The sequence below is a fragment of the Leptonychotes weddellii genome, chromosome 1 (assembly GCF_054177405.1).
Source record: "Leptonychotes weddellii isolate Sample4059 chromosome 1, ASM5417740v2, whole genome shotgun sequence".
In the NCBI taxonomy this organism is placed as follows: Eukaryota; Metazoa; Chordata; class Mammalia; order Carnivora; family Phocidae; genus Leptonychotes; species Leptonychotes weddellii.
Window position 1 is genome coordinate 51,528,960 of NC_138369.1, and position 13,071 is coordinate 51,542,030.

The 13,071-nt window shown below is 38.8% G+C and overlaps 1 protein-coding gene across 5 annotated transcripts in view; it reads right to left on the reverse strand.

Annotated features, from left to right (window-relative positions):
• The window catches only part of ZNF197 (zinc finger protein 197), a 32,468-nt gene extending 24,781 nt beyond the window's left edge, over positions 1–7,687 (reverse strand). For 2 of the 5 annotated variants that reach the window (XM_081823208.1, XM_031019848.2), the window contains exons 1-2: positions 7,523–7,672; positions 1,008–1,481 (exon numbers count right to left, since the gene is read on the reverse strand). In XM_081823208.1, the coding sequence (XP_081679334.1) occupies positions 1,008–1,406 (399 nt within the window). In that variant the 5' untranslated portion in view covers positions 1,407–1,481; positions 7,523–7,672. Of the gene's footprint in view, positions 1–1,007; positions 1,491–7,522 lie in introns of all 5 variants that reach the window. The other 3 variants (XM_031019849.2, XM_006748783.3, XM_081823216.1) reach the window with 3 other exon arrangements.
• Between the last annotated feature and the right edge of the window lie 5,384 nt (positions 7,688–13,071).

A 13,071-nucleotide genomic window follows, 5' to 3' on the forward strand; every position in this document is an offset into this window, starting at 1 on the left:
GACCTCTCCCACTGAGACTGAACAGAACGGTGGAAACAGAAGCGAGATCTGGGTGTGGGCTAGGAGGGAATGGGAAGTAACAAGTAATAATTAAGAGTATGGGTTTTAGCTTCAGACCTGGTTTTAGATTAGACTTGGGTTCAATACACTCTTCTACTTATTTACCCCTTTATTATCCGTTCTTGCTCCAATAGAAGGAACACCAGAGTCTAGACACATGGTTTTGCTGCTACCTAGATATCTGACATAAGACAATCCAGCAAACCTTTCTCTGCCTCCACTTTCCTCTCTCTCAAATAAGGATGGATTAGTGCCTTGTAATGAAATATATAGCTCTAAAAATCTTCATTTTTATGATTAAAATAAACAAGCCCATCCTTGGTGCCACTCCCAAGTTTTAAGTTAGGTTTCAGACTTCTTATATACAAATGTTTCTGGTGGACTACAGAGTGACAGAAAGAGATCTCACACACACTAGGAAATATATTAAGATCCCAATTTAATGGTCAAGAATATAAAATCTTTCCAGAAGTAAATATCTCAACCCAATCCCTTGGCCCACATAATCCCCAGTAGGGGCACACATGGGAAGGTCCTGCCAGATTTAGAAAGCTTCATTCTTGCTGTCCCATTGCCGTTTATACTCCAAGCTTACATCATCATTCCTAACAAACTTATACAAATAATACATATGCTTCTGTTTAGGGGAACACTTAGAAACATTATGTTCTTCAGGTTATTCAACCAAACTCTGCATTAGCAAGCATCACCCAGAGGGATAAAGTGTACTAATTCTGAATTAGACCCAAGATGCCAATCATAAATCCATTTCTCTGCAGATATTCTATGATCTGAAATAGCTCATGAGCCTGCTGTAATAAGCATTACAGTTGCTAATGAGCTATTAATTGTTTACAAAAATTACAGGATCACCCTCCAGCCCAGCTTGCCCTGCCTTAATTCTCTCCTTCCTTCCATCCCAAATCTCTCCCCTCCCCCTTTCTCACTTTTAGTGCTGGTCCATCGAGGTCTTTCTGTAGCTCCTCTACCAGGGCCACAGCCTCCTCACCACTCCCAGGGCGATGGATCTGCACCCAGGTCCGAATCTCCCCAGGCAGAATGCTCAAGAACTGCTCCAGGACCAGCAGTTCCAGGATCTGGGCCTTAGTACGTGCTTCTGGCCTCAGCCATCGACGACAGAGCTCCCGGAGCCGGCTCAGTGCTTCCTGGGGTCCAGATGTCTCATGGTAACGTAACTGTCTAAAGTGCAGGTGGGAGGTCTCCCAAACAGAGGAGCTGCTTCCTTGGAAGCTGGTTCCCCATTTCCAGGTATCATCCTTCCCTTTAACAAGACCCTCTTGTCTCAGAGCATTGTGGGCCCAATTTTCTCTTGTCATTGTCGTCATTTAAGAAAGGCTCCTCTCCAGGCCCCTTCAATCCTTGCTTCAATCCTTGCTTCCTTAAAGCTTGGAGAATATCATCTAGAAGACCTCAAGAAATCATTGATAAAGTTAACCCAAAGCAATAACCAAGATTTCCAGACCCCAGTCAATTTCCTGTAATGAAGAGAACCTTCCTAAATCCAAGGTTCTAGGTTCCGGGCAGTGCCTCCTCTGACAGAAGCCCCTGCCCAAGGCTCTAAGGACACAGACACTCATGTTACCCAGACCACTGCTGCAACCAAAGTAATGAAATCCCTTTAGTCTTTATTCACAATATCTCCTCCACCTAATTACAATAAATCTTTATCTACCACTCTAACATTGGGCATCCTGGCTACTCCTGTGTGACCCTGAACAAGTTACCTCACTTCTAAGTCTGTTTCTTAACCTGAAGAATGGGGTAATAATAGGTCCTACTGTATAGCCTTGTGTAAGAATTTGGTCTTTACATATATTTCCCCAAGTTTTGAACAGTGCCTGGTATACGGGCTCAAATGTTAGTTATTATCTTTCTATAACTAGAACTCTTTCCTATGTTCTGTACAGTCAACAAGTAAGGTCTTAATCCTGATACAAGAGACAAAATCCTAACACCTCAATTAACAAAGAAAGGCTGAACTCAGTTAGCTTTACTATACATACTTTGAATTCTCTGAAAATTGTTCATTACATCAATCAAAATATTTAGATAAATTTGACTTTTATTATACAAAACTTAGGCTTGTGGCTAAAAATCTTTTTTTAAGAAATAACATTTATTTTTCCTATTACAAAACATAAAATTTGTAAAATCAGAAAAGACAAAACCAGAGTTGTTCTTCTGATCTTCTGCACCAATTTGGATCACAAGATTGGAACCAACAGTACATCTCTCTAACTTGCTTTTCACATGTTATCTTGTAAATATATTTAATATAATCCTCATCGTTATTTTAAGAGCATATAAGCCCATTCATACTTAAACATTCCCCTGTTGTTAGACATTTAAATTATTTATTATTTCCTCCTATTATAAATTAGGCCACATTGACTATCCTTGCTAATGAATTTTTGGTTACATTTCTGCTTATTTTTTCAGGAAAAATTCCCAGAAAAAAAAAATTGTTGGGTTGGAAGGTACAAACAGTTTTAAGCTTTTGAGATTATAACAGTTACATCACTGTCAGTGACATGAAAGCACCCTCACTAATTTCATTTAAAACTTGGACTCTTACAGAGCATGTTTATAACTAAGCAGAGGAGGCAGAAATGTAAACACAATTTCGATATAGTATATAAATAAAATTAATAGGAAGTCATACAAGCACAGAAAGAATTCATGAAAGGTTATTCTGGATTGGACTTGAAAGAAAAATAAAAAGACCACTGGAGTATTAGGCAAGCCATTCCAGGAAGAGAGAACTATATTTTCAAAAGCATGGGAATAGCACATATAGCTCTATTAGAAATGCACTTTACAAGGAAGGAAGGAAGGAAGGAAGGAAGGAAGGGAGGGAGTGAGGGAGGGAAGGAGGGAGGGAGGGAGGAAGGAATATGCTTTGCAAACCAGAGAAGGGAGGTAAACTCTGGAGGCAAGGCTGTAGGTGCAGAGTCAAGAGGTAAACAGAAGTCAAATTCTAAAGGCTCTTAAGAGGCAGAACAAGAGGGTGATCATGTACTGTATGCGATACGTATCCAGTAAAGAGATTTTACTTTATATTTTTCCTTGTTATTTTTTTAAATAGGTAATATTGGTTCAAAATTTTAAATTATAAAATGCATACTGTGTAAAGTTTCCCTCTCCGCATTAGTTTCTTATGTACCTTTCCAGCTATTTATGTTTATACAATTAAGTATAATATATATTGTTTTGTATTTCCTTTTTTTCACAAAACACCATGAATCATGCACTGCATCTTCCTTTTTCCAATTAACAATGTATCTTAGGGCCACCTGGCTGGCTCAGTCAGTGCAGGATGGGACTCTTGATGTCAGGATTATGAATTTGAGCCCCACATTGGGTGCAGAGATTACTTAAAAATAAAATCTTTAAAAAATATATATCTTAGAAATCTTTCCTGTCACAAATAGCCCCTCCTGCCTTTTTACTGATGCATGGTATCACTATACGGGCATATCTTAATTTATTTACCTACTCCATCACAGATGGGCAGTTTTCAATCTTTTCTTATTAAAAACAATATTATCATTAAAAACCTTGAGCATACATCAATTTGCATGTGTGTAGGCATATACATGAAAAGTTCCTCAAAGAACTGCTGGATCAAAATTTATGTGACCTTATAATTTTTTTTTTAGATTTTATTTATTTATTTGAGAGAGAGCGAGCGTGCATGCACAAGCAGGGGGAGGGGCAGAAGGGAGACGGAGAAGCTTAGCAAGGAGCCTGACATGGGGCTGGATCCCAGGACCCTGGGATCATGACCTGAGCCAAAGGCAGACACCAAACCGACTGAGCCACCCAGGTGCCCTGTGACTTTATCATTTTGATATTGCCAATTAGTCCTTCTTTGGGCCTAAACTAATTTACAATTTACACTCCAAGCATGAGCAGTATGGGAGTGCCTTTCTCCTCACTCCTTCACCAAATCTAACTTAGATTTTTAAGAGTCATTTATATTTTATTTTCTGTTACCTATTCATATCTTTTGCTCATGTTTCTATTGGAATGTTTGGTCTTGTTAATGTGTACACACTCTTTACATTAAGAAAATTAGTCCTTTGTTACAATGGGAGTGGCAAATTTTTCCTTTTCTCATCTCTTTACCATACACCTCATGTGACTTTGCTTATATTTGTTTTGCCACACAACCCAATCTTTTTCTTAATGCTCTATGTTTTGTTTCATATTTAGAAAGGCGTTTCCTGCTCTGAGCATGAATGAAATATTAACTAACAGGGTCAAAATTCTATATGGGAGGAATGATGGGGGAGGGAGGACTAGATCTCAGGAAGGCCAGTAAAGTTTTTACAATGGTCTAAACAAATGATTAAGTTCTAAACTTAAGTAGCACTAGGGATAAAATAATTGAGAAAAACTGAGCTGTTCTTGATAACTGATCTGGGGGTGATGGAAAGGAACTTTCAAAAAGGATTTCTATCCCACGTTCACAGACAGACTCAATATTGCCAAAGTGCCACTTCTTCCCTACTTTATCTATAGTTAAGTGCAACTCCAATTACAACCTCAGCAAGTTATTTTGTGGATACCAACAAACTCATTCTATAGTTTATAGTAGAGGCAAAAGACCCAGAATAGCCAACATGACACTGAAGGAGAAGAACAAAGCTGAAGGACTGACACCACACATGAAGAGTTACGATAAAACTATAGTAATCAAAACAGTGTGGTATTGGCAAAAGAACAGATAAATTAATAGAACAGAATACAAAGCCCAGAAATAGATCCACACAAATAAAACTGCTATTTGATAAAGGAGCAAAGGCAGTACAGTGGAACAAAGCCTTTTTGGCAAGTGGTGCCAAGATAACTGGACATACACATGTAAAAAAAAAAAAAATGAATCTAGACACAAATCTTACACCCTTCACAAAAATTAACTCAGAATGGATCTCAATGTGAAATGCAAAACTATAAAATTCCCAGAAGATAACAGAGGAGAAAACTTCAATGATCTTGGGTATGGTGATGACTTTTTAGATACAACACAAAAGGTGTGATCATGAAAAAAATAGTAAGCTGGACTTAGATAAAATTTAAAACTTCTACTCTGTGAAAAACAATGTCAAGAGAATGAGAAGACAAGCCACAGACTGAGAAAAATATTTGCAAAAGACATACATATCTGATAAAGAACTGAACTCTTAAAAATCAACAATAAGAAAATAAACAACTCAATTTAAAAAATGGCCCAAAGACCTTAACAGACACCTCACCAAAGAAGATATACAGATTCTAAACAAGAACATGAACAGATGCTCCACATCATATGTCATCAGAGAAATACAAGTTAAAACAGTAAGATACCACTATTAAGTGGCTATTTTGGCTACCTATTAAGATAGCCCAAATCCAGAATACACCAGAACACATCCAGACAACACCAAATGCTGGTGAGGATGTGAAGCAACAGGAACTCTCATTCATTACTGGTGGGAATGCAAAATGGTACAGCCAACTTTGGAAGACAGTTTGGCAGTTTTTCGCAAAACTAAACATACTCTTTACCATACAATCTGGCAATCGTGCTCCTTGGTATTTATTAAAAGGAGTTAAAAAAATATGTCCATACAAAAACCTGGACACAGATGTATAAACATTATAAACATCACGTGTATAAACAACACTTCGCATAACTGCCAAAATCTAGAGGCAACCAAGATGTCCTTCAGTAGGTGAATGGATAAACTGTGGTTCATCCCAACAATGGAATACTATTCAGCACTAAAAAGAAAAGAGCCGTCAAGCCATGAAAAGATATGGAGGAATCTTAAAATGCCTATTACTAAGTGAAAGAAGCCAATGTGAAAAAACTATATACTGTACAATTCCAACTACATGGCATTCTGGAAAAGGTAAAACATTGGAGTCGGTAAAAAGGTCAATAGCTGCTGGGGGTTGGGAGGAGAAAGAGATGAATAGGCAGAGCAGAGAGGATTTTTAGGGCAGTGAAACCACTCTGTACGATACTATAATGGTGGCTACATTATACACGTCATTTTACATTTGTCCAAACCCACAGAATGTATAACCCCAAGAGTAAACCCTAATGTAATGACTATGGAATTTGGGTGATTATGACATATCAATGTAGGTTCACTGATTTTAACAAATGTACCAGTCTGGTGGAGGATGTTATTAGTGAGGAAAGCTATGCATGAATGGAGGTAGGAAGTATATGGAAAATCTCTGTGTTTTTCTGCTCAATTTTGGTGTGAAACTAAAACTGCTCTAAAGAATAGTTCTTTTTTTTTGTATTTTCTTTCTGCCATTTATTTATTTATTTATTTATTAAAGATTTTATTTGACAGAGAGAGCACAAGCAGCGGGAGAGAGAAGGAGAAGGAGGTTCCCTGCTGAGCAAGGAGCCTGATGTGGGACTCGATCCCAAGACCCTGGGATCATGACCTGGGCCGAAGGCAGCCGCTTAACCAACTGAGCCACCCAGGCGTCCCAAGAATAAAGTTTATTTTGAGATAAATAAAACTTGGGGAAAAAAGGATTTTCTATAGTAAATTATTAGAATTCTATTTAATCTTACTTCACAGATACAAATAAATCCTAAAACATACAATTTGTTTCTCACCAAAGGCTTGTGAGCTATAAGTAAGAACAAAAGAAGGCTCAGGCGAGCTAAGCAGTTCAAGGCCACTGGACTGGTTAAGTTGTGGGAGCAAATTCTGAAATCACGGAACCGAATTCCAAAAGTCCAAAATACTTCCATCTAGAGACTTCTGAAAGCCAAACAACATTCATTCTAAAGCAATAGTTTCCAAACGCTAGTTCATTATAAAGATTTAATCTGGCACACCGTAAAACGAAAAATACAGTAACTGTACACAGTCACTGATAGAGGTTGGCAATGACCTTTCTTGCAAAGAATGGCATTTATTCTGAGTTTACAGTGTCAGTACTTAGCGTGAAAATATACTCCCTTAAGTAATGGTGGTATGAGTGGTGTAAGTTTGTTTTTAAATTACCATTATAATACAAAATTAAAAGATAGAAATTATTCCATCCCTACCAAAAAAAAAAAAAAGAAGTCCCTAGGAGTCTGGTTGCCACCGCTCTAGAAAGTCTCAAGCTGTCTCTACCAGCCTCAAAAAAGAATGACGAAAAGCAGAAAGGCCTGGCTACTGAGGCAGCTGTCCTCATTGTTTGACTCGAGCACCACAGACACACACGGATTCAGACGTGCTGCCCTCACTACCTTCCCCAAACCGGCATCTGCCCAAGTCGAGCCCAGGGCGTCCACGCCAATACGGAGCTAAGGAGGGACCGCACTGGGGGTCAGTGCCGGGGACCGGCCGGCGAGGGTTGCGCAGCCCTACGGAGCTTAAGCCCCTACCCTGGGCCGCCCTCCGCGCCTGCCCTCCCGACCCGAGCCCACCCCGCTCACCGGGGATTCCCGCTGCGCCTCCGGCATTGGGTATCGCCTCCTGGGCACCAGGACGCGGAGAGATGACACGGGAATCAACGGCAGCCGAAGCTCAGAATAATGGCTGACCTGTGAGTACCGCTACTTCCGGTTGCTCAGCAACCCCTCCCATCCCTGGCTCTCTGGGAAGCCACATCTCTATGATTCCTTGTTTTCTTTGGAGGGGGCGAGAATGGCTGAGATTCTGGGCCCTTTGGTTTTCATTTCTCCCAACGAACTGGTGGGAGCTGTTGCATTCCAGACTTGAAGGATGCATAGATGAATAACATGGCCCGGGCCCTCAGGACGCTTGTTACCTCCTCAATGAGTTGGACCTACTATCTTAGCTTGTACCACCTGGACTTACATATAGAAGGTCATGGTTCTTGAGTACACTATGGTTCGGAGAGGCCCAAAGGCGGTAGTCCTGAAATCAATCTAGTATCTCCTAGCCTTAGAAGTGGCTGGTAAGCAGAACAAAATGTAACTGAGGCCTTCCCAGTCCAAGAGATTGTGCAGATACTTCTTTTGGGGGTACTGGAAAATAATGGAAGTAGTTACTACACAGGTGAAGGGATTATTTCTTGAGACTAAATTCTTTGAGTCAAATATTAAAAGTAGCTTTTGCCTGTTACCTGAAGAATATGCCATCTGTGTTCTATACCACAGTCACCTCTGCTGACCTGTAATTTTTGTGCAACTCTTGAGGAATGGTTCTATCCATCCTGACAGCCTTCCATTTGTAGTGTGCACTATGACAACTCAGTCTATTTTGCTTCAGGGCTTTCTCTTCCAGCCAGGTCTCAGGTACTGCCTGGAAGAAGTGCGTGAGAAAAACAGCCCCATGGGCAACCCCAAAAGAATGACCATTAACAATTGGTGCATAAATGCCCAAGCTTCCCATGCTTTGGCAAGAAAATTCTCAGCTATGTCCTACTTGGATCCTTAGGGGTCACCAAGTGAGATTGAGCCTTAGTTGCTCACAGTAGAATCACTCAATAATTCACACTTTATTGGCTTGTCCTCTATTGCTTGTCTTATTCTGCCTGCTGCCTCCCTTCTGCTTCTTGGGATCACCTCCCAAATAACCTACCTATCCCTAAGGACTTGTGCCAGGCTCTGCTTTTGGAGAAACCTAAACTTACAATCAACATTTTATATTCAAATAAGAATGTGTCCTTCCACAATGCCCAATTTTGTGATCACTCATGTATCAGTCTGATTAGAGACTAATTATCTTGTTCCAGAGGATCCAGAAGCCAATTCTTTAACTTCTAAGTTAGATAGGACTTTACACAGGGCACATATTATCAAGCTTTATTAACACATCTCATCCTCCTAAATGATACAATAATGAGGAAAAGGAAGCATCCCTAGTCAAAGAGGGGTCTATGGTTATAATTTCTTACCACTATGAGAAGGGATCCAAGCCCAACCAGCTAGAAGAGACTGTGAGAAACAGGTACTAATGGAGAATGCACCTCAATGGATGGCATTCTGGGAGCCTCAAGAACAAAAATAAATGAATCTTTACCCCAGTGTTGCACTGTGAATGTAACTTAGTTGCTCCATATATATGTTTTCTTTCTACTTTTCTCACTGCTGCTCAGCTGTGAAGAAGAATCTTCTGTCCCCCTCATAGCTTCTTCTTCATTTCAATTTCTGTTCCATCATACTTTATTTGCTGTGGCTCCTAATGGCTTAGCTTCTTCCCATACATCATTCCACCTTCAGTTCTGCTTTTAACTATCTTGTTTTTGCCCTACTTATAATTCAGAATTTCCATAGAGAGGTATTCCAGTTGGCTCAGCCATTAAATATCATCTCTGGGCAGAGTTTTATCCCTGCCCCCCACCACCAAGCTATAGCAGAGGATGATAACTAACCTAGAGATCAGCTACACATGAGTCTAGTGCCTGGCTCTGGTCCAATCACCTGTGGCCCATTATGGAATAAGTAGGGTCACTTGGCAAAAAATATGGTTACCTCAGCTTCCCTCTCAGCTAAAACTGGGTCAGGAAAGCCTCCTGGAAGAGGCCTTTGGCAGTTTCTGTGATTGACTAAGCGAGGACAGTAGTCAACTGTGGAGAAGGTGGGCTTAACAGTCAGGGACTCAGACATCTTCAATTTCTCACATACTAAAATGGCATGATAGTTTATGGTCCTGGTTAAAACTAGATTGAAAGGAATCAACATTTTCATGCTTAGTAATCATGACCATGATTACTCTGTCATCTTGCATATTTGACTTGAAGTGTTTGCCACCTCTTTGTCTCCCTAACATCTTCTCTGAGAGCCATGGTACCATATGATGTCATGGTTGGGAAGGACCTTAGAGTTAATCATTTTACCAAGGATCTTACTTCTGTAACATAACACCACCAACTTGTCTCTTCCTTTTTAATTGCCCTTCTAACTTGACTGGGATGGTTCAACATTTATCTGTCCTGATATCTCTTCTACTCCCCTGAATTGATCAATTTCTCCTTTTCTATTTTTTTTTTCTGTCCTGAAGAAAAAAAAAATGAGCTGTTTCCAATTTCCCCTCCTGTTCTAAATATGTCACCTCATTCCTTAACCATAATATGAAGGTTTTTGTTTTTGTTTAGAGGTATAGGTTTCTTGATGATCTTATTTCCACCACAGGACAAAAATTAGTAAAAGTGGTTTTCTTCTTTCTTTTGGCAGCAGATGGGAACAGGATGCAGAGTTCAGAGTTGATTCCAAAGAAGGTAATTTCTAAAAAATCAGAATCATCTAGTGGTACATCAGGAGGACTCTGTGGGGGTGGTTCCTGGGCGATCAGAAGCTAGATGCCCATAAAGATACTTTAGAGAAACTAGAAGCCAACCCTCACATGAAGAAGGAATTAGATTGGAAAGTGATTTCTTAGAAGTAATAGACAAGGAATCTTAAAAACACACAAAAGGGTGGATGTGCTGAATATAAGGAACTTTGGGAACATCCTAATATGTCCTTCAGAACATCAAGGAGTTCTGAAGGTGTAGAAATTCTATCCATGTGGTGAATGTGGCAAATCTATTAAGCAGAGCTCACCCCTCACTGGGCATTAGAGAATCCACAATGAAGAGAAGCCTTATGAATGTAATGAGTGTGGTAAAACCATCAGGCAGAACTTTCAATCCAATGTATTTTTTATCTCAAACATTGTAATTTTCATGTCTAGAAGTTCAGTTTGGATCTTTTTTTATTTCTTCTAAGTCTGAAAGTTCAATCTTTCCTCTGGGTTTTTGATTACATGATATATCGTTATAACTGTCTTAATATCCTTATTGGTTGATTCTAATACCTGTATCAGTTCTGGGTCAGATATTTTGAATTTTACTTTGTTCGGGGCTGGATATATTTTGTTCCTATAAATATTCTTGAGCTTTTTATTTTAGAGAGTGATGCAGTTAAGTTACATTATGGTCGGAGAACATACTTTATTATTTCAATCCTTTTAAAAGTATTGAAGTTTGTTTTATGGCCTACTATATGGTCTATTCTGGAGAATGTACTGTGTGCACTTGAGAGAAATGTATATCATGCTGTTCTTAGGTGGAGTGTCATAGAGATGTATGTTAGGTCTCTTTAGATAAAGTGTTCAAGTCCTCCATTTCCTTGTTGATCTCTGATTTTTCTAACTGCTCTTGAAAATAGGATATTGGTGTTTCCAGCTATTGTTGAAGTGTCTATTTCTCCTTTCATTCCTATCAGTTTTTCCTTCATATATTTTGGGGGCCTTTTATTAGATGCATATATAACTTTTATCTTCCTAACGGATTAACTCATCTCATTTCATATCATTATGAGATGTACTTCTTCATCTCTAATGACTTTTTTCCTGTTTCAAAGTCTATTTTGTCTGATATTAGCATAACCAGTCCAGCTTTCTTATGGTCTTTGCATGATAGATACTTTTCTATCCTTTTACATTTAATCTATTTGTATCTTTGAACCTAAAGTGTGTCTCCTGTAGAAATATATACATATATTATTTCTTTATCCAATCTGACCTCTCTCCTTTTTTATTTGGTTGCTTAACCCATTCACATTTAATGTCATTATTGGTGTGTTCTAGGTATTTATCCAAAGGATACAAAAATAGTGATTCGAAGGGGCACATGCATCATAATGTTTATAGCAGCGATGTCCACAATAGCCAAAATATGGGAAGAGCCCAGATGTTCATCAACAGATGAATGGATAAAGAAGTGGTGTGTGTGTCTGTAGGTATATAATGGAACATTAGTCATCAAAAAGAATGAAATCTTATCATTTGCAACAGTATGGATTGAACTAGAGGGTATTATGCTAAGCAAAAGAAGTCAGTCAGAGAAAGACAAATACCATATGATTTCACTCATGGGGAATTTAAGAAACAAAACAGATGAACATGGGGGAAAGGAAAGAAAAATAAAATAAGAGGAAAACAGAGAGGGAGGCAAACCATAGAGGCTCTTAACTGTAGGAAACAAACTGAGGGTTGCTGGAGGGGAGGTAGGTGGGGGGACAGGGTAATTGGGTGATTAAGGAGGGTATTAAGGAGGGTACTTGATGTAATGAGATTTTATGTCTTTTAAAGAATCTGAAAGACAACAAGGATGTCTTATGGACCCACCCAGGGTGGGTGAGTACATCTTAAATGACAAATCCACTCTGAACATTGCAATCTCTCTAAGCCTCTAAATACTTTCCTTTAAATTAAAGAAAGGGAGGTTGGACATTTCCATCTCATTCATGGAGTGGGGGGGGGGGCGGGGGCGGGGGAAGGGATACCTTTTGGTTTGTGTTTCATCCAGTCAACCAAACTGTCAGAACCCTTCCTAACTCCCAGAGCTTACCAATGCAAATGCTAATCTCTTCTGGAAATAACCTCAGACGCACCCAGAAATATCACTATCTGGCATCTCTTAGCTCTGTCAAGTTCAATATAAAGTTAACCATCACAACAATTTATTGGTGTAGAATCTCATCTAATTGATATCATCTCTTTCAATCCCGATATTGGTACTTGTGTCTTCTCTTTAATTAATCTTGCTGGAGGTTTACTGATTTGATTGATTTTTCTAAAATTCTGGAAGTTAAAAAAAAGGTACAATGAGTTCCTGTGTATCTTTCACCAATTTCCCCCAATGGTCACATCTTGCATAACTAGAGCACAATATAAATTCAACCAGGAGAGTGAATGGTACAATCTACAGAGCTTATTGAGATTTCACCAATTTTACGTATGCTAAGTTGTGGATGTATAATTCTATGCAATTTTATCTCTTTTTGTTATTAACTATAATTTTGTTATTTTAATGATTGTTTTGGGATTTATAGTATGTATCTTTATTAATCTACTTTCTTTTTTTAAAATTTTATTTTATTATGTTAATCACCATACATTACATCATTAGTTTTTTTTTAATTATTATTGTTATGTTAATCACCATACATCATTAGTTTTTGATGTAGTGTTCCATGATTCATTGTTTGCATATAACACCCAGTGCTCCATGTAGAACATGCCCTCTTTAATA